This window comes from Mirounga angustirostris, unplaced genomic scaffold, assembly GCF_029215605.1.
Source record: "Mirounga angustirostris isolate CCGP_5_RB_7025 unplaced genomic scaffold, mMirAng1.0.hap1 SCAF_3, whole genome shotgun sequence".
Classification (NCBI taxonomy): domain Eukaryota; kingdom Metazoa; phylum Chordata; class Mammalia; order Carnivora; family Phocidae; genus Mirounga; species Mirounga angustirostris.
In genome coordinates this window covers 78749420-78769826 of record NW_026991711.1, presented here as the reverse complement: position 1 = coordinate 78769826, position 20407 = coordinate 78749420, and the positions used below count along the sequence as shown (strand labels likewise).

At 38.5% G+C, this 20407-nt stretch overlaps 1 protein-coding gene across 4 annotated transcripts in view; it reads right to left on the bottom strand.

Moving 5' to 3' along the window:
* XPO4 (exportin 4) overlaps positions 1-20407 on the bottom strand; it is a 140151-nt gene that overhangs the window by 4380 nt on the left and 115364 nt on the right. For 3 of the 4 annotated variants that reach the window (XM_064586303.1, XM_064586304.1, XM_064586306.1), the window contains 3 exons: positions 20080-20197; positions 19556-19648; positions 12194-17255 (listed from right to left, as the gene is read on the bottom strand). In XM_064586303.1, the coding sequence (XP_064442373.1) occupies positions 17058-17255; positions 19556-19648; positions 20080-20197 (409 nt within the window). In that variant the 3' untranslated portion in view covers positions 12194-17057. Of the gene's footprint in view, positions 1-12193; positions 17256-19555; positions 19649-20079; positions 20198-20407 lie in introns of those variants that run through there. The other variant, XM_064586305.1, reaches the window with a different exon arrangement.

The following is a 20407-nucleotide window of genomic DNA, read 5'->3' as shown; positions in this document are numbered from 1 at the left end:
TTTTTGGCTATTAAGAATAAAGTACTATGAACAGCTATGTAAAGTTTTACATTTTTTTCAGACTAAAGCTTTGTTTATATAAACATCAGATAAATCACAGCACCAAACCACTTATCAATATTTTGATTAGCTTCTATATCCTCAGGACCAGAAACAAATGGCCAAAATAAGAGTGGACAAATAAAACAAGTAAACTGAAAGAATGGAAATGCTGATGAGAATGCAGGGATATTGGTACTCTAAGTTGGTTAATAATTTAAGTTGGTATAATCTCCTTTTGGAAAGAATCAGAGATTCTGGACATAAGGATATTCCTACTTTCTGACCCAATTCTCATTTCTAAACTTTATATTTTGAAATGTTTACAGATTCACAGGAAGTTGCAAAACTAAAACACAGAGGTCCAAGTATCCTTCACTTATTTTTTTTCTCATTCTAACAACTTAAAATCAGGCCACGACTTTAAAATGAGGGTGTATAAGTTTAATTGTGGGCATGTTTTCTTAAAGTGATGGTATTCTTATTATCCATGGCATCTTAGATTTGATGAAACACAGCTACCACTGTAACAACTATAGGCAATGCAGTGAATCATCCATGCAGCAGAACCACCATTTTATAGCCTCAACATAAAGTGGTCAGAAAGAGGTGAGACTGTTGTGGGAGTTGACAATGTCTAAGTGGTATCCATGGGAATGAATGGTGAAAAAGGGTGTGTATAAAGGTTTTTAGAGGATTCTGGGAAGACCATCTCCATACCTAGATAGCTGTACTGGTGCAGTATGTCTGATGTAACTATTTTAGAACTCTAGAGTTTATTCAAAGGCTTGCAACTTCCAAAGGAAGGCTCAAGTTACAGTTAATTTCAGGCAGTTTTGGCACTTAGCTCAGCAGTGGCTACCCACCCCCCACTCCTTATTCCTGTGCCAGGAAGCTGTGCACATGATTCGGTTTTGTGTTTGGCCTTAATATATTGAGGTGACTGAGTGAGGACACGGTGAGATCAATGCCCTTACAAGAAGTGTTGATTATTCACAGTTCCCCTAGAAATGAGAGAGAGGCACGGTGCACCATGAAGGGCCACATAAAAGTTGTCACATGTGGGGACAAGGAAGCAGAGAGAGACCTGGAACTCTATCTTTACTGCTAAGATGGGTGGGAAAAATTAGGTGGGGATGTCCCCTTTGGGCACAGAGTAAAAACACATACTCTACAGTGTGTGGCTGGGAGGTTTGTGATATGACCTTGATGGGCCCATGAAAGCTGGTTTGCAGGGAAGATGTAAATAACTCTGGCCACTAGTTTGGCCCTGTAATTACCTGATGCCAGATAAACAAATACAAAACCTAAGAACACACAATTACAAAGTCCCAGGAGCAGTGTGTATGCAATTTGTGGGAAACAAGGTAGAGAATAAGGGCTGTGTCCTTCAAATATTGGGAACACTAATATGTGTTGTGATCACTAACTGCTGCTTCTGCTTGTGGAGGCACAGAGTCAGGCAGCCATATGGCAAGGCTCCCACTGCTGACCTTACCTTCCACCTCCAGCTGAAGAAACTCTGAGAGGATTTAAAGGGCCAGCAGTTCTTTCTTCGCTTTATTTTTCTCTTTTTCTCCTTTTGGGAGCCAAACATTTAAGGACTAGATCATTATAAAAAGCAGCTGCATATACAGGGGAATTCAGAAAGTCACTTACAGTCTTCCCAGGAAGAGGTGGAGGCTCAGACAAAAACCTGAGACGACCTTAAGTTTCAACCTCAGGCTGATACTCAGCACAGACACCCTCCAACATCAAAACCTCCAAATAATAAACAGAACAATAATAAAAATCAGCAAATCTTTGGGAAGGGGGAGAATCTGATTTCCAGAGTTACCAAATTATTAGATTCAAATATCCAGTTTTCAACAACTAAAATCACAAGGCATACAAAGAAACTGGAAAAGTATAGCCCATTCCAAGGAAAAATGTAAATCAACAGAAACCATCCCTGAGAAAGATTGGATGCTGGATGGACTAGACAAAGACTTTAATTTAATTTTTTTTTTTTAAAGATTGTATTTATTTATTTGACAGAGACCCAGCAAGAGAGGGAACACAAGCAGGGGGGTGGGAGAGGGAGAAGCAGGCTTCCCGCAGAGCAGGGAGCCCGATGCGGGGCTCGATGCGGGGCTCGATCCCAGGACCCTGGAATTATGACCTGAGCCGAAGGCAGACGCTTAACGACTGAGCCACCCAGGTGCCCTAAACAAAGACTTTAAAACATGCTACAAGAACTAAAGGAAGATGTGGGAAAAGCTAAGAAAATGATGTATGAACAAAATGGAAATATCAATAGAGATAGAAAACATAAAAAGAAACCAAAAGGGAATTCTGGAGCTAAGAATAAACAATTACTGAAATAAAAAATTCACTAGAGGAATTCAAAAGCAGATTAGACAGAAGAATCAGCAAACTTGAAAATAATTAGAATTACTAAGTTTGAGGAAAAGAAAGAAAGAAAGAAAAAAAAAAACTGAAGAAAAGTGAACAGAACCTAAGGGCATACTCTCAAGTAGACCAAAATACATACTGTGGGAGTCTCAAAAAGAGAAGAGAAAGGGACAAAGCAATTATCTGAAGAAATAATGGCTGAAAACTTCCCAAATTAGGTGAATATAGAACTATAAACGTCCAAGAAGCTTAATGACCTCCTTAGTAGAATAAACTCAAAACACCCACAGATTATAATAAAACTATCAAAAGCCAAAAACAGAATCTTCAAAGCACCAAGAGATGGTCACATAAAAGGGACCATCAATAAGGTCATTAGATTTCTCATCAGAAACTTTGGAGGCTAGAAAGGAATAGACTGATACACTCAAAGTGCTGGATAGAAAAAAAAAAATCAACCAACAACCCTGTATCTGATGAAAATGTCCTTCAAAAGTGAGGGAGAAATTAAGACATTCACTGATAAACAAAAGCTGAGGGAGTTCGTTACCACTAGACCTGCCCTGCAAAAATTGGTAAAGTGAGTCCTGTAGTTAAAATGAAAGTATACTAGACAGTGACTCAAAGCCATATGTAGAAATAAAGATCTCAGAAAGGTAAATATATGGGCAATTGTAAAAGCTAGTATTATTGTAACTTCAATTTGTAACTCCATTTTTTGTTTTTTTACATGATTTAAGAGACCAACACCCAAGTGTCTATCAATAGATGAATGGATATACATACAAAGGAATATTATTCAGCCTTAAAAAGGAAAGAAATTCTGACACATGCTACAATATACAGTGAACCTTGAGGACATTATACTAAGTGAAAAAAGTTACAAAAAGACAAATACTTTATGATTCCACTGATACAAGGTACCTAAAGTTGTCAAATTCATAAAGACAGAAAGTGGAATGGTGGTTGCTGGGGGATGGGAGAAATGGGAAGTTGTTTAATGTGTGTGTATAGTCTCAGTTTTCAAGATGAAAAGAGTTCTGTAAATGGATGGTGGCAACTGTCGCACAACAGTGTGAATGTATTAACACTACTGAACTGGACACTTAAAAATGGTTAAGATGGTAAATTCTATGTTACATGTATATTATCACAATAAAAATATTGGGGGAAAATGTTATTAGAGTGGATATCAATGGGCTGTTAAGGTAAGGTAATTAGATTGTTGTCATGACTCTAGTTACTAGAGGCTTCCCTGAAGAAGTGATATTTACACTAGGATCTAAAGAATAAGTTCTCCCGTTGGCAAAGAAAGGAAAAGAGTATTGAAGGTAGAGGAAACAGCCTTTCCATCAAGTGGTTGGTAAAAGAACTGATGCATTATATAGTTTCAAGTAAATTAGGAATAATCTCAAAAGAATTGCCTACTAATTCTTTGTGAACAACGTTAACAACAAACTAATTTGAATTTTGTTGTTTTATAGTTTTGTTTATATTTAATTTGAGAATGTGTTATGTTCTTTTTTTTTTTTTTAAGATTTTATTTATTTATTTGACAGAGAGAGACACAGCGAGAGAGGGAACACAAGCAGGGGGAGTGGGAGAGGGAGAAGCAGGCTTCCTGCCGAGCAGGGAGCCCGATGCGGGGCTCGATCCCAGGACCCTGGGACCATGGCCTGAGCTGAAGGCAGACGCTTAATGACTGAGCCACCCAGGCGCCCCGAGAATGTGTTAAGTTCTATAGTGGTGGAACAATTAAAAGCACGATGAGTTATTTGCCTTTGAGGTTATAATTTAGAATAAAAATAACTTAAATCAACATAGAGGTGTCTGCAGCAATCCCACTGAGCAATGGTATGAAGGCTTTGAATGAGCAACTTTAGTTGACTGCAGAAAGCACAATGAATAAATTTTTAGGAAAGCGTACCAGGAGCTATCAGGCTGGAGAATTTCCAGCTGGAAATTCCAAAGATTAGTGTGTTCTGCATGCCGAACCAAGAAAGACTAAGAAAATATAGCAACTGATCTGCAACCTACTAAAAAGGTCTCATTTTGGTTTGGTTACAGGATTAAGAGTTCCTTTCATTCAGGAAAAGAATCAGGCAACTATTAAAATCCAAGGTCTCCTGGCAGAGTTGAAGTGTACAACCAGTTCCTGATCAAAGCTACACCATGATACTGTCTAGAAGAGGTAAAGGACAAAAAGTATGTGTGTTAATGTATGTGTGTACATATATGTGCGTGTGTGTGCATGTCCATGTACATTCATATAGGCACATGTACACACATATATCCCTGATACAGACAGGAAAATATGAATTTTTATTTATTAGTACTAAGCACTTTCCACAGCTCCATCTGTGGAGAAGGGCTTTCAAACTGCAGCTTGAAATAAAACCTGAAAACCATAAAAAGAAACCAGTTGATGTTAAATACAAAATAAAGAATTCCAAAAAGCAGTTTAAGAAAACTGTCTACTCGGGCGCCTGGGTGGCTCAGTTGGTTAAGTGACTGCCTTCAGCTCAGGTCATGATCCCAGGGTCCTGGGATCGAGTCCCACATCGGGCTCCCTGCTCTGCGGGAAGCCTGCTTCTCCCTCTCCCACTCCCCCTGCTTGTGTTCCCTTTCTCGCTGTGTCTCTCTCTGTCAAATAAATAAATAAAATCTTAAAAAAAAAAAAACCAAAAACTGTCTACTTTCACAGCTGTAAAAGGCAATTATATACTCCAATCTATATTTTAGCATGAATTTTGTCCCCAAATAAAATTTTATCTTAAAGCTGACCAAATCCAGTCATTTGGTAATCATTTATTGAGGTATTGCCTTGTACTTGGCAGTGTTCTTGGTGATGGAAATCAAAGTCTCAGTCCTCTTGGAGCTTATATTCCAGTGAGGCACAGGCTACAGGCAAAAGAAATAAAATGTGTTGGATGATGGTTAAGATCAATGGAGAAACATGTGGAGAATGGAGGGGGCTGCAATTTTAGCAATCATAGACGGATTCCTACCTTATTAAAGTGAGTTCAAGATTGCATCACTTGTTAAATGGGAAAAACTTAAATCTGCTTATGTAATAAACATTGCTACAGGCTAAATGAACTTTAGTTTCAATATACTAACTTTTTTACTTAAGTCACTACTTCATCATATCTTTAGCGTTGTTTTAAAATTTTCTAAGTGGGGGCGCCTGGGTAGCTCAGTAGTTAAGCGTCTGCCTTCGGCTCAGGTCATGGTCCCAGGGTCCTGGGATCGAGCCCCGCATCGGGCTCCCTGCTCAGAAGGAAGCCTGCTTCTCCCACTCCCCCTGCTTGTGTCCCCTCTCTTGCTGTCTCTGTCAAATAAATAAATAAATAAAATCTTTTAAAAAATTTCTAAAAATAAGAAAAAAATTTTTTAAACATTTTATTTATTTGACAGAGACACAGCGAGAGAGGAAACACAAGCAGGGGGAGTGGGAGAGGAAGCAGCAGGCTTCCCGCGGAGCAGGGAACCCGATGCGGGGCTCGATCCCAGGACCCTGGGATCATGACCTGAGCCGAAGGCAGACCCTTAATGACTGAGCCACCCAGGAGCTCCAAAAATAAAAATTTTCTAAGTGGGTTTATGAAATTGATGTGAAAGAGATTTTCAAGTCCAGAAGAGCTGGAAAGTGCTATGTCATATTATTAAACTGATGCTAAGCCTTATATGGCTCATACATGAGATCAGTGGTTCTCATAGATTTTGCACCACCATCCCACCCCCTGGCCGCCTGCCCCAGAAGGGGAACATTTGGCAATGTCTGGAGACATTTCTGGTTGTCAGAACTGGGGAGGGTGCTACTGGTATCTAGTGGGTAGAGACCAGGAATGCTGGCAAATACAAGACAACCCTCCACAAGAAGGAACTATCTGGCCCCAAATGTCTACAGTGCCAAGGTTGAGAAATAAGACAAATGATTGTGATAATGTGGTGAGCCCTCTATTAGAAAAGCACCATTCACCACCATTTAGTGCAATGGGATCAAAATGAAGAGCACGTGTGGGCAGAGAATAGAAGTGAAACAGCAGGTGGCACTTTAACTTGGCCTTGAGGGAGAAGAAAAGATGAAGAGTGAGGACTGCAGAAGGAACAGCATGAGCAAAGGGCTGGACACATTTATGTGCAGCATCAGTAGGCTCCTAATGGACTGTGGTTACTTTCTATTTCTTTAAATACTTAACTCAATATAATGTAATCCTAAAAAGTAATGTGTAAATCCAATCACATTTCAAATGTATAAAATTCAATTTCCATACATCAAATTTACTAAAGCAAGCCACTCCTTCCCCCACTGTATAAATTCACACAGTATCATATTGCCGTCTGCAAGTTATTTTGGTCGGGGCAGCGTGATTCAGTGGAAAGAGCATTAACCTGGGACTCATCCCAGACTCCTGAGTAAATGGGTGGGGGGTGTGGAAGGAGGGAAGGGAAACCTGAGGTAGTTTGTGAGGCTCCCTCTGCAAATGGATAAGAATGGCCTAGATGTTTCCTAAATAGTTTTGCATATTGCCCTAGACTCTACCCTTAATCCCATTTACTGTCAGAAAAGGGCCATAACCTTTCATTTTCATCTTTGCATCTGTAGTTACCCCTGCCTAAAATGCTTTCTTCCCTCTCATTTTCCAAAATTCCATTTATCCTGTTATTTTAAAAAATTAACTTTAAAAAAGGTAAAATTTACCTACAGTTTAATACAGATCATAAACCTACAACACGATGAACTGCTTTGTATACCTCCACGTAACCACAACCCCTGTCACGATACCCTTCTGGTCTTACACATCCCCTCCTTTCCCCCCGGAAAGTGTCCCCCACCCCAGCTAGGTCCCTTACGATGATCCCTGTACCACTAAGACGCTACTGCCCTTCTGCACCGCCAAGTTTCCCGTCTCCCCTGGGGAGCTGGGGCCTAGTCTACTCCACTTTACACCCCGCGCCCAGCAGACCTCCCTCCTAACGCCCCAGGAGACAAGTGTGGAGGCTCGAACGTCCGGGGCAAAGAAGTAAAGGGCAGTAGGCCCAGTCCCGTTTCTCATCGGAGGGGAGTTCTCGTGCTGCTCTGGCCTGGGGGTTAACTCTTCCCCGCGCCTGGACGGCCTAAGCCCCGGTCGTGCGGACGCCCCCGGGCCGGGTGTCACACAACAGCAACCAGGTTCCCCTCCCGGCTCGGCTGCAGCTCTCCTGCCATCCCCAGACACCACTATTTGTAACCCCTCCTCCTTTACTGCACTGGAGAATGGGTGACAAACAGAATAAGAAAAACAACCGATTCCGAAGCCGCTGAGCAGCGCGGAAACTACCCCACCTTGGCGCCCAGGATCGTCCACTCACAAGCCACGCGTGCGCAGTTACCCCAAGCTAGGACAGCGGGCGGTACCAGGCCGCGCCGCTTTCGCGCATGCGCACACCCTCCCGCCCGAGGGCACTTCCGGAAGACGGGGGAATGCAGCTTCCTCCCAGCGTTCAAGTCCCGCTCTGCGAGTCCGCAAGTGCTGACTCCTGATGGGAATTCCTCTGTCTTATAAATTACCTCCAAGAATGGTGGCAATAGAATTTAAGGTTTTAGATTCCCTTCAAATGAAACGTATTCCAAGTAGCTTTTGCACTTGAAACTAGATGTACGTTTCACAAACATAAATTCAAACCTCTATCTAGTTTACCCAGTCTTAGGAATTTAAAAAATTTCTTTTAAATTTAAAAAAGTAGAGGAATTAAGACATTAAATTGAGGCTTTGCAATATTGACAGGATTAGAAAAACTCAAACCCGGCACTTTGGCCAGATTTCCTCCTCGATAGGATTTGCCTACCTGCTGCAAAGAATGCAAGAGATATGCAAGATCTGATTGGAGAATGGATGACGTAGACAGCTGTCTTCATGCTGAAGTAAGACCAGCTACTAATTTGGCAAACAATGTGATTATGAGGCAACAGCATTCTCCATGAAAATGATGGATACTTTTTGGTCAGCTGATTTGCCAGGAGTCTTTCAGAGCCTTCAGTCTTGAGTGCGTTCAATATATGAGACATCCAGCACACAGTACTTACCACCTCTAACAGGCACTTACTGTAAGAAGGGTTCCCTTCCACCTTTGCTGTTACCAAATCGTGAGGTATTTTTCCATTCCCCAAGGCAATCAATGTTATGTTCCTACCTTCCTTTCCTTTATCAATTTTATGATCTTGCTAAGTTTATATATTCTGAATAGCTTTAAATCCTTTTTGGGATGAGGATATAAATGAATTGCTCAGGGGCCAAATGATGCCATTCAATATTCATAAAAGAGGTTTACAACTTTGTGGGTACCATAATTCCTGTTTTAAATAGTTTGCAGGGGGCGCCTGGGTGGCTCAGTCGGTTAAGCGTCTGCCTTCCGCTCAGGTCAGGACCCCATATCGGGCTCCTGGCTCAGCGAGGAGCCTGCTTCTCCCTCTCCCTCTGCCTCTCTCCCTGGCTCATGCTCTCTCTCTGTCTCTGTATCTCTGTGTCTCAAATGAATAAATAAAATCTTAAAAAAAAATAAATAAATAAAAAGTTTGCAGGTCTGTAACAACCCACGCTTTATTTACTTTGAATGCTTTGAACTGATAACAAATCTATTAAACAATATTTCAAAATCAGATGTAACTTAAAGGGGCTGGAAAGAAAATGTGTAAAACTAAGAAATCAATAACATAAACTAAAACAATAACCAACTTTTATGGCAGTACATTTTTTTTTTTTTAGATTTTATTTATTTGAGAGAGAGAGAGAGCACATGAGAGGGGGGAGGGTCAGAGGGAGAAGCAGACTCCCTGCTGAGCAGGGAGCCCAATGCGGGACTCGATCCTGGGACTCCAGGATCATGACCTGAGCCGAAGGCAGTCGCTTAACCAACTGAGCCACCCAGGCATCCTATGGCAGTACATTTTTACAGAGGTAGTGTTTCATACATACGAGACTGCCTTGGCTTATAAATTAAGAGAAAAGTTTATGCTAAAGCAAATTATTTTTGGTTTGAAACATCTTTTTAAGCTTTCAAAGTTTCAACTGCTTTCATAACATGAGACACAAGTTACCTTCATGTAATGTGTACAACTACATGTTATTTTTATACATGTAATGTGTACGACTACATGTTATTTTTATAAAGTGACTTAGATGTCAGGAAGTTCATATAATTGTACCTCCACCAAGAGTGCTGACTGCCCAGACAGCACGTCTCTGCTGCATGAAGATTAGAATTTTCCTGATGAAACTTTTGCATTGTAATTCAATGGTTTTTGAAAATCATAAAGAAATGTAAAACATCAAAGGCAATTTATTACTGAAGATTATTTGTCAAGTTAAACTAGACTTGAAAGATGCTTTCAAATCAATTTCAATCCAGGAATTACTCCTTTGTGTATTCAGAAATTATTTTTGTTCATCTTGCTGCTCTTCAGAAATGGTGCATAAAAGGAATGAAGATTACTTTGAAAAGGTCTCTTAAGACGAACTTAGACTTGGTTTTCCCTTTCTAAAAAATAACTAGTAATTACCTATAATTACAAGAACACAGATTCTGGTCTTTTCTTTTTTTTCTTCCATTCGTCAAGGACTGTATCACCAGATTATTCAACCTAAGCATGTTGCAAAGGATGTTCACGAGAATTCTAGTCCCATAAGATGCTTTGAATAGAAACCATTAAATAGGCTGATAAAAATCTCATTAAGATCTTCTAGTTTCCAACGTGCATTAATGTAGTAAAGCTTTAACTTCACATAGTTAAAAAAAAAAAAAACCCCAAAATCCCCACTTGTTTTATTTCTCCAATTTATTTGATAACAGCTAAGTTATAAAGAATTAGTGATTCGTGAAACTTACTTTAGGAATCACTTTAGGATTGTTTTTGTTGTAGGAACAGGAGCTGAATATTCAACAGAAATTGAAACCACTGACTTAAATCAATCAATTTTCTCATATAGAAAAGAAGAAACAGTAAATAATATGGTGAACTCTATCCCAATATCAACATGGTGGTTGTGGCTAGGGCTAGAAGGTCACATTTTATTGATGTGAAGGTATCACAGTATTTAAAAATAATTAATGACTATCAGGTATTAGACTTTGTATTAGGACGTTTATTGATCAAAATGCGTTCTTAGAAATAATCTTTAAATATAATGGAATCTACTGAGCATCTATTATATCCATTACCATGTTTTAAATTTTTCCTTTGGGAAGAATTAACATTATTTATGGTCCTATTATATAGATGAAAGGCCCATGGAAATTAACATAAACCCTAAATATTAGCTTAGTTAGGAAATCAATCTAGGTCTCTCTGCTTCTCCCCTGTACCGTACCAGTTCAAATGGCTTTACCAGGTCAGTCCTTAGAAAGGACCATCGAGGGCAATGCAATTATAACCAGGTATACAAATGAGTATTGCAGCCTAAGATCTCAGGCTTACTAATAGGAATATTTGAAGACTCACCTGGCAAAGTAAACTGAAGTGAACACCATAAAAACTTAAAACTGCTAACTACTGTGGAAATAAGAATATTTAGCACATCCCTATTTAAGCGCTCTTCACTTTAGTTTTTTCATTCTTCAACTCCTGGAACCATCAGTGACTTACCTCTCTCTGTTCAATGTCATGCTAGATGTTAAAAATAATTTACCCGGAAAGAAGTCAATAGGAGGTGAGACAGAACACTGCTATTAGTACTGTATGGAATTTCTGAGTGGGAGATTTTCTCAATAGTTTCACTGAACATGCTATTGCTTCTGCTTAGTTTTAAAAGAAAGTCGAATTGAACTGCCATTTGAGATTACAAAGAATGCACAGACTCAATCTGGGATGCTATGCCTAAAACACAAACAAAAATGTCATATATCTAACCAACGCATCAAAGGCATTATTCACAAACCACTCAATATAAAATGACTGTATTTTTAGAGAGAACCATTAAAGATGACTTTTTAAAAATACTAATTTTTATATATGGGACCTTTAAAATCGTCTATGGCTCTCTTCAAATGACAGATGATTAGTCTGTGCCTAACGTCCCCCCTTAATAATGAAAGAGGGTGAATCAAAAACTCAACATGTACTCTACTTACTCTGCCTCTTAAACAACCTGCTGTTTCTTTATCCATCCTTGGAGTAAAATCAAATTTCAACATAACCTAAGAAATACCATTATAAATCAATGAATATTCAAAGCAAAATCAAGTTTAAAATAAATATATTTCAAGCATTTCCTTTTCTTAAAAAAATTAACTTTCCACTGCACATGTTTACAAGATTTAAGATTGGGCAAAGGGTTCAAGTCTGTAAGTCTAACACAGAGCATGATGGTAATGTTCCACTTTACCTGAAAGGCTGAAAAGAATGACCCAAACTACTAAAAATATTTACTACAAATATGCCCAAATCCAGTGATTTAACTAATAACTTTGAAAATGTTTCTAAGACCGTGAGTTGAAATAAAAAAATATGCTCGATATTAAAGAATATAAACGAACTTTTTTCTTTCTGAATTTTGAATACTCTATTACGGTTTGGGTGTTTTCTCAGAAGGTTAATGCAAATCTTTATTTTATCTGTACAGATATGTCTCATGATTTTTATTCGAAATTATTTTATGATTATGCAATGTCCCCAGTGTCACATACTATGATTGTAAACGAACTAGCACCATTTCAATAAGCTTCATAAAACAGTCTAGCTAAATACCCATGAACAAATCACACATGGTCAAAACAAAACTGTAATAAAAATATTTAGTGAAAAGACACATTTAACTCCCATTTATGGATTTTAAAAATACAAATAAAATTTTATCAATCTGATATTCAGCTTGTAACTGGCTCAGTACATAGCCTTATTTCCTAAAATCATACTGTAGCATCTTTTGAAAAATTAAATGCAACTTTATACCTTCATTAGTAATGTTAATAGAGGTAAATATTTAAACAGCATACTCATCCCTGGGTTTCTTTAAAAAAACTGAAAAGTCTTAGTGTAAGTTTAAAATTTTAATATTTATAAATTTAAAAAATTTTACACGTGCTGAATGGTAGCAGTGCTAACATTTTGTGACCATCAAACCACAAACTCACTGCATGGAGCTTCTTTCTTTGTACAGAGAACCAAATCACAATACCAGTATTTGCAATTTGTCAGAATCTTATGTGGTTAAAAAAGACACCACGCCAGGAAGCCTGGGCTCAGAACACACTTGAGGTCAGATCCCCATCAGGTACATGGTGCGGATGCAGTACTTTTAATTTCAGGCTAGGAACATTAGCTATTAGTACACATCTGACAGCTCCTAATACCTAAGAGGCCTACGAATATAGACAGAAAAAGAAAACAAAACCTCTCCACTGGCAGGAAGGCCTGGGAATAAGTGAAGAGCAAAGCCCAGTGGATGTGGTGGATGAAGACGGCTTTTGGTGTGGGTCTCAGAGTGTGATGTGCCAGTCGCACCTCCTAGTCACCACTGAAGCTGCTGCAGAATACTTCAGTCTTTTCTAAGCAGAGGGAGCTACAGGCCAGAACACAACACTTCATCCATCCTCTTTAAAAAAAAAATGGATGCCCATTATTAGGTTTATATCTTTGCCTGAACCAAATATATTCTTTGGCTAAGTATGTTATGGGTTCCCATTATCATCAGTCAGGAATAGTTCACATTTCTCACATCTAAATCTAAATATTTAAAGTTGAGCTTTCACCAGGGCACTTCAAATCAATTTGAGCTCAGCCATATACCTAATCTGGACATTTTTTAATTTTAGAAAATCAATTTTTAAAGAATTCTTAAATGTAGTGTTTTACCAAATCAGAGAATACCCACTTGCATTTTAAAATAATTTAAAACATTATTACATCCTCAAATCAGCTATGCTGTTTTGTAGAAGAATTTACAGAAAATTATGTTAAAAAACTTTTATCCAAATCCATTCTTTATTCTGTTTAAAAAACAAACAAACAAACACTAAGAAGTATTGAAGTTCCTTCTGCCTTAACAGCTAATATTTTATTCAGGATATCTGTGAGACAGCTAACTTATAAGGTCTAATGACAACCACAGAAGTGGCAAACAGAAACAAGTAAAACTGTTTTAAAAGGGTTTTTTAAGGGTTCAACTGACACCGAATACTAGACTAGGATACTCAAACCTGAAATCCTTGGAACTGAAAGCTAGTTCCCTTCCATACTTGAGGGATTCATACAAGTATTAACCGAAATGGGAAATATGGTGGTATTAGAAAGACAAAGACTTGACATCTTGGTAAAAGAGAAAGTTCAATCAAAGGCAGTAGGGGGAATGTTAAATATTGCTGGCTGGGGGGAAGTTATAATAATAGAGATGCTTGGTTGTGAAGTGAAAACTAAAAAAAAAGGTAGTAACCATCATATCTGAACAGAGTAATGTAATATAATTAGATACATGGTTTACAATAAGACTAAATTCTTAAAATTTGAAAAATATTGCAAAGTTTTTTGTTTTTTTACATGTCATACTTTATACCAGACAAAAAACTCAATGCAGTGATGTTAACATGCCCCTCCTGTGTTCCAACAGATTAAGAGACAGCCAGGCAGAAAGACCCAGATAACTGTGTTGAGAAGGACAGTGTCAAATACTGCCAAATAGTTTAGCTACCCAGGCAGCCACCCATCCAGAAGGACTGTAAAAACAAACTAATCCTTTTAACAGAGCTACGAGAATACAGTTACAGGTACTGTTAATATGCATACAAATTGTGAAAGGACCAAGTCCCTAGTGATTGTGCCTTGGGACTCTGTAGAGACTATGCCTTTGGGAAACAAATGGGAAAGAAAAATAAAACAAGAAATAAGTCAAAGGATGAATTGAAAACTAGAAGTTAGATCACCACATCAAAAACCAATGATGTATTGTATGGTGACTAACATAACATAATAAAATTAAAAAAAAAAAAGAAAACTAGAAGTTAAAGGATATTATATATGAACAACAGAAATTTCGTAAAGCACAAAATTCTAAAAATCATATCGTCAATGGTGTCCCTTTAACATATAAAAAGGGGGGCACAAATAATGTTTTTGTTTTTAAAACTCTTTTAACAACTTAGTCTTAATAGTACGAATCAATTTACTAGAAATAAGCCAGTGTTCTTTTACATTCACTGGGCCAAGAGCATTCAAAAACCCCAAAAACCAAAGAGCCAGTAAATATAGCCAAAGACAAAACTGGACAAAGTAAAACAGAAGACCCAAACTAAACAAATATTCAATCAGGCAGACATACACAAACACCCTGAAAAGAAATCTTAGCCGTTGCAATTAAAGTGGCATCCCCATTACCTAGAAAATGGTGGTGGCTGTTTTTCCCCAGTTTGCCACTAATCAACATTCTGGCAATACTGAAGTATCATTTGGTCCAATCCGAAGTAAATCTCACTTTAATTGAAACTCATCTAATGAAACTGCAGTATTATAATAACATCTGGGCCAATTCAGCAGATACATTACTGTCTAGAGAGAAGTTACTAAATACTGATGCCTTTTTATTTAACAAGGCATTTCTTTCCTACTCATCTTTACTTTTAACAATTTGATTATAGTTTTGTCATGGCCAGCAGACCTACCCAGTTAAGCTGCGTATTTCAGTGTCCTTTGGCAAAGGGACTATACTTACTGAACACACAGATACGCCCAGCGCACAACTAATGAGAAAGCGTGAGGGAGCTGGGAAACATAAAACACCAAGTACAATGCCACATCGGACTTTCAAGTTAAGGGGAAAAAAGAAGAAAAAAAATCTAAAAATAAATGCACTTGTTCAAAGTGTTTTTAAAAATATAACATGTATATTTCATGAAGAGTGATATTAGTTTTTTCCTAGCTGTCTTTTAAGATGCTTTTGCTCCACCTCAGTTGTTACTCAACAGTGACTGAATTAAGAGTAATGTTCCTCACAAAGTTACGGCCCTAGCCTTTGCATTCACTCGTGTCTAACGTCACATGCACAGGGTGGGTGTAATTTCGACACTATAACTGTTAGTAGCACAGAGTTATACAGAGTTTTGCACAGCATCGCATGTGAAGGTGCATATACTATATGCAATTCAGATATGAACACTACATTCGAAGGACAGTTGAGCATGTAGGTGTCAAGAACACAGCAGAAGGAGAAAACCCACCCCTTAGAAGCACAGTTTCAGAGTGCGCCTGCACCAGAGTCCTCTGTCACTGTGCTGTGGGATTTCTGACACTGAGGTGGGCAGAGTTTCATATGCCTGCAGTTTATAAATTAGCTTTCATTTCCATAATTTAAGCTGGCACACAGAATTAAGGGGAGCATGGCAGCAGTACAAAAGTCCTGATTAGAAAAATCAAACTAGAGGATCTAAATAGGAATTTTTTAATCTCTTAAATTAAATTTACATGGCTCCTGTGAAATGAGGAGAATGTCCACTCTAGCATAATTATTGCCCCTAATGCCCCAACGTATAATAGTCTGTATGAATCAGTAATTCACATCCTTTAAAATAGTTATTGCTTAAGCAAGCCACTCAGAGTAGATTATTAGCCATGGGCTAACATGGCTGAAGAGAAACATACTCAAAAAGTTAGACTACATATGAATGAGCCTTTCATTTCACTCATAAATCCACATAAATACACGATCAAAAGGGCACCAGGTTCATAGCAGCTAACACCCTAAACCAACTCTGAAGCATCAAGACTTGATTTCTTACTAAAACAAATCTGCTTTTTTGTATTTTCTTCTTAAAATTAAGGCAATGAAATGGCTACAGTTCCTAAAGTTCTTTTCATGGAACAAAAATATACATGTATTTTCCTCCTCAAGTTCAGGCATCAGAGTATGATTAGAGACCTGTATTACACAAAACCTGCGACACCAGGCTGATGTTAAAAAAACAAAGAGTGAGAGAGTGTGCTACAAGAAGCCAACAAACACCCGGTGTGTTTTCCTCCTGCTCAGTTACAAACCTTATCATCAAAGGGAGGAAAAGTGTGAAAGCACAAAACCTCTTAGGAGTTTCTAATGTCTTTTGCATTGATTCAAAACTTTTGGGGTGGCAGAGGGGAGGAGCTTATTAAAATGAAGAATCCAAGGCCCAACACACAGAAATTCTGACTCCGAGGATCTACAGTTGGGCCCAAGAATCTACCTTTTCAACCAGCTCCTCGAGTGATGCAAGTGATGTATGGACAACATTTTGAGAAACAATGGGGAGCATATGTCCATCTAATGTTTAATTTAACAAAAATTCTAAACTTTGGCTAGCCATCTAATGTTTTGATAAAGGGGGAAAGGCACTGAATATGCATTTCATGGTGCCCATATCTGTTTGCACATATATGGAATTGGAAATCTTAAATCACCATTCAAAATCTACAAGACATATATGACAGACTGTGGCTAACACCCAACTGCAGAAGCTGATTCAAAGGTGACCTCTCCTGTTTCACTGCATTACATATCAAACTTTCAGGCTCTCCAAAATCCAAAACGGCCAAAGAACTGAAGAACAGGACAAGACTCAAGTCAGCTTTTAGCAATTCAGTGCACTTTGCAGAAAGATCTAAATTAAGCATAAAGTTTTGTTGTTTATTTTACACAAAGGAGACCACCAACATTTGCCATAAATTCTTCTAAACTCTTTAGGAAGGCCATCTTCTGCTTCCGATCCAGCGTAGGAGGAGTGCTGCTTGCAGTAAGCTTGTTGAAAGCATCTGCTAATCTCTGGTAAATAACTGGGTCTTGTTGACTTGACAGTAATGTTTCAACCAATTCAGAATATTCAGCCTATTGAAGAGATAAAGTACACATAAGAACATTTATCTTCCTCAAACATCACACAAGTAGATCACATCAGGTACTGGGGTTGTGGGATTCTGAAAGGCAGGGTCTGAAAGCTCTTTCTCTTTTATATTAAAGTGTAACTGTCATATAACATTATACTAGTTTCAGGTGTAATTCCCTATTTGAATACACTGTGAAATGATCACAACAACTCTTTTTAATGGTTAACATTTACTGAAAGTTTACTATATTTCAGGTACTGTTCCAGTCATTTACATTAGTAACTCACTTTTTATAACAATCCTATGAAGTAGGTACTGTTTATACTCCTGTTTCACAGACGAAGTTCTTACATACAGTGAGATTAGTATGTCCAAGATCGCACTGCTTTTAACCAAGAATCCAGGCTGCTTGGCTCCAGAAGTCATGCGATTACCAACTTTGTTGTGTCGCCTCTTCTGTTTTCCAAGCACATTATTCATATTTATTTTGCATTTTATATATAACCTAAGTCTGCAACCTGACTTTCAACAATTTCCCAGAGGTTAATATAGACATCCTGTCAACACAGTTCTGAGGACAGCAGAGTCACACAAAGGCAGACAGGAGTTGTTTGGGAGGAGGTGGCATAGTGGGAGGAGTGTATTTCAGTCTTTTCTCAAGGTGGAAGTAGAATACTTTGAATGAGCACATGTGCTCTGAACCAGTAATGGACCCAGTGGCTCTGGGAGAAAGGGCAGGAGAAGGAGCGGAAGAAATACAGGAACATGGGAGTAGGGGTGGGGGTGTATGTGTAGAGCTTCTATTTTTAATGCCCTCTATAATAAAGCCTTATACAGAGGAGTAGGTGTGGGGTTAAGGGACATTCAACCAAAACAGCTTTTCAAGATAAACTCTCTTGAAAAAAAAGCAGGTCTGACATTATTTTTCATTAGCTTCTTGGAATATCATGATAGACCAAAATGGTGAAATGAAATGTTAATTACATCTGGAAAGGAAGAGTAATGCATAGTATGCCATCCCTGACCCACAAGCATGGAATCAGGATGGCCACCCCAAATGCTTTATCCAAGGGACAGACCTGCTCACAGAGGAGTTAAGTATAAACTCAAATCATTTCCCTATTCAAAAGAAATGGTAGTCCCTCTGGGGCCAGACCCAGCAAGATATTATACCAGCCACACCTAAAGCCCTGCTCTCTTTTCTACAATGTGTAAATATGGTTTTTAAAAAAAAGGCAACTGGAATGCAATGGCTTGTATCTATGGGAACAAGAAGCCTATCTTCCTAGTAAGCAACAAGGAAGTAAGATGATAGCGAAAGGACACAGACCTGAGTTGGGTACCTTTCCTACAGAGCACAGCAAGAACTGAAGTGCCAGAGTACCTCTGGCTTGGGGCGCAGATGGTATAGGAAGTCTATAGGGAGTCTTTAAGTAATATGAAAGGCCTCAAAATCCTATCTTTATTAAAAAGGTAAATAAAACCAAACCCTGAGTGCCACTCACAGCAAATGCTATGGACTCTATACAAGGAAGGAAAAAAAAAAAAAGTCAATCACTTAGTCATGCAGGACATTTACATGTGCGTGGCGGTGGGGGTGGCCAGACAAAAAAGAGTGGAAAGGAGTGTTGGGAAACTAAGGCAGCTGATGACCCAATATGGTTCTTCTCATATACCTGATGGGTACCTACTCTATTGGAATAGGGAAGGGACAGGTGAGATAGCGGAACTTTTCTCCCATTACATTAACCCCAAACAGTGAGTGAGCACTTCAGAGTCTTTAAAGGCTGAGCAAAATAAAATGAAACAATATACTCTTTTCCACAGTGTAATATTAAGTAATACATTTTGCATACTATGATAGGAAATACACACTATTGATTTCCATGCTTTCTCAAGGCAGACTCCTTTGGGTTCCCAGTCTTACTCATCTGGTCTCCCTTACAAAACTGAATTCCTCAAGGACAGAAAACATTCACTGCTATTCTTTCAGGATTGATTGATTCCTGGTTCCTAGCACACTTGTTTAAGGACAAGCTTTAGGGCAGCAATCAATGCAAAGGATGATTCACAACAGTGGAGAAAGGAAAAGAAGTCCTTATTAATTGACAAACAGATTGTCAAATAAACACAGAAAGTCAGAGCTGACAAGGAAGTAAAGAGATATAGCCTGAGACAGAACTGAAGCAATGAGTCACAGACTCTATAAGAACTGGAAGTATTCAAGGCCCACTCTCTGCAAGAATAATCTCCTTGCTAAAAAAATGAGAAGAGTCCCATGAAGAGCCTTGTGTCCAGTACCTGATGCAAGCACACCAACGTGTAGAAAGCTTCACCAGCTGCAGTGGTCATCTCTGTGTTGTGCTTTTGCAAAACCAGCATATCAAAAACCAGCTGAAAGTACACAACATAAAACCTCTAAATAAAAATATATGATGATCATTCAATCTTCCAGCCCCTCCCCATTCCAAAAAAGAAAAAGAGGGGTAGTAGTTGTTCTTATTAAATAAATCTGAAAATTAAAGAAAACAGTTTTTTAAAAATCCAATCATAATGTACAGATGTTACCCCTTGCTGTGATACGTGAAATCATCAAATGACCAAATTCCCTGTTGCCTTTCCCACATCGATTTTCAAGAACACACAATAAAAGCAGAGAATAATGTACCCAGGGAATTAATCTCCAGAAAGCACAGTGAAGAAAAAGTAATGATTTCCTGCTTTATGAATGATGTAAGCATTTCCTCATTTGAATGAAGATGTACATGCAGTGACCATACTTATTAAAGCAGATGGTTTCACGACAGGCCACCCAAACATCTTACCTTAAGAAAGTGCCGTGTTGCTAGAAAAAGTGGTGAATCTGTTTCTTGTGCTTTAGCACACTGTTCAGCTAATGGTGTCAAAGCTTCCAGGCACAGCTGGCAAACCTCCGAACTCATTCTGATCATGAAGGTCAAGGAACAAACTAGATACATTTGACTTATAAAAGATGAAAAAGTTATAGCTATTATCAAATTCTAGGACTGAATACAGAGGAGTAGATTAGTGTATGGCATTATGTGAGAAAAGGCTTCTGGTGTTTCTGAGAGGGTCTTGGACTGTAGATTTCTAGGTTTCTGATCATGAGGACACAAGTGATAAAAAGCCTTA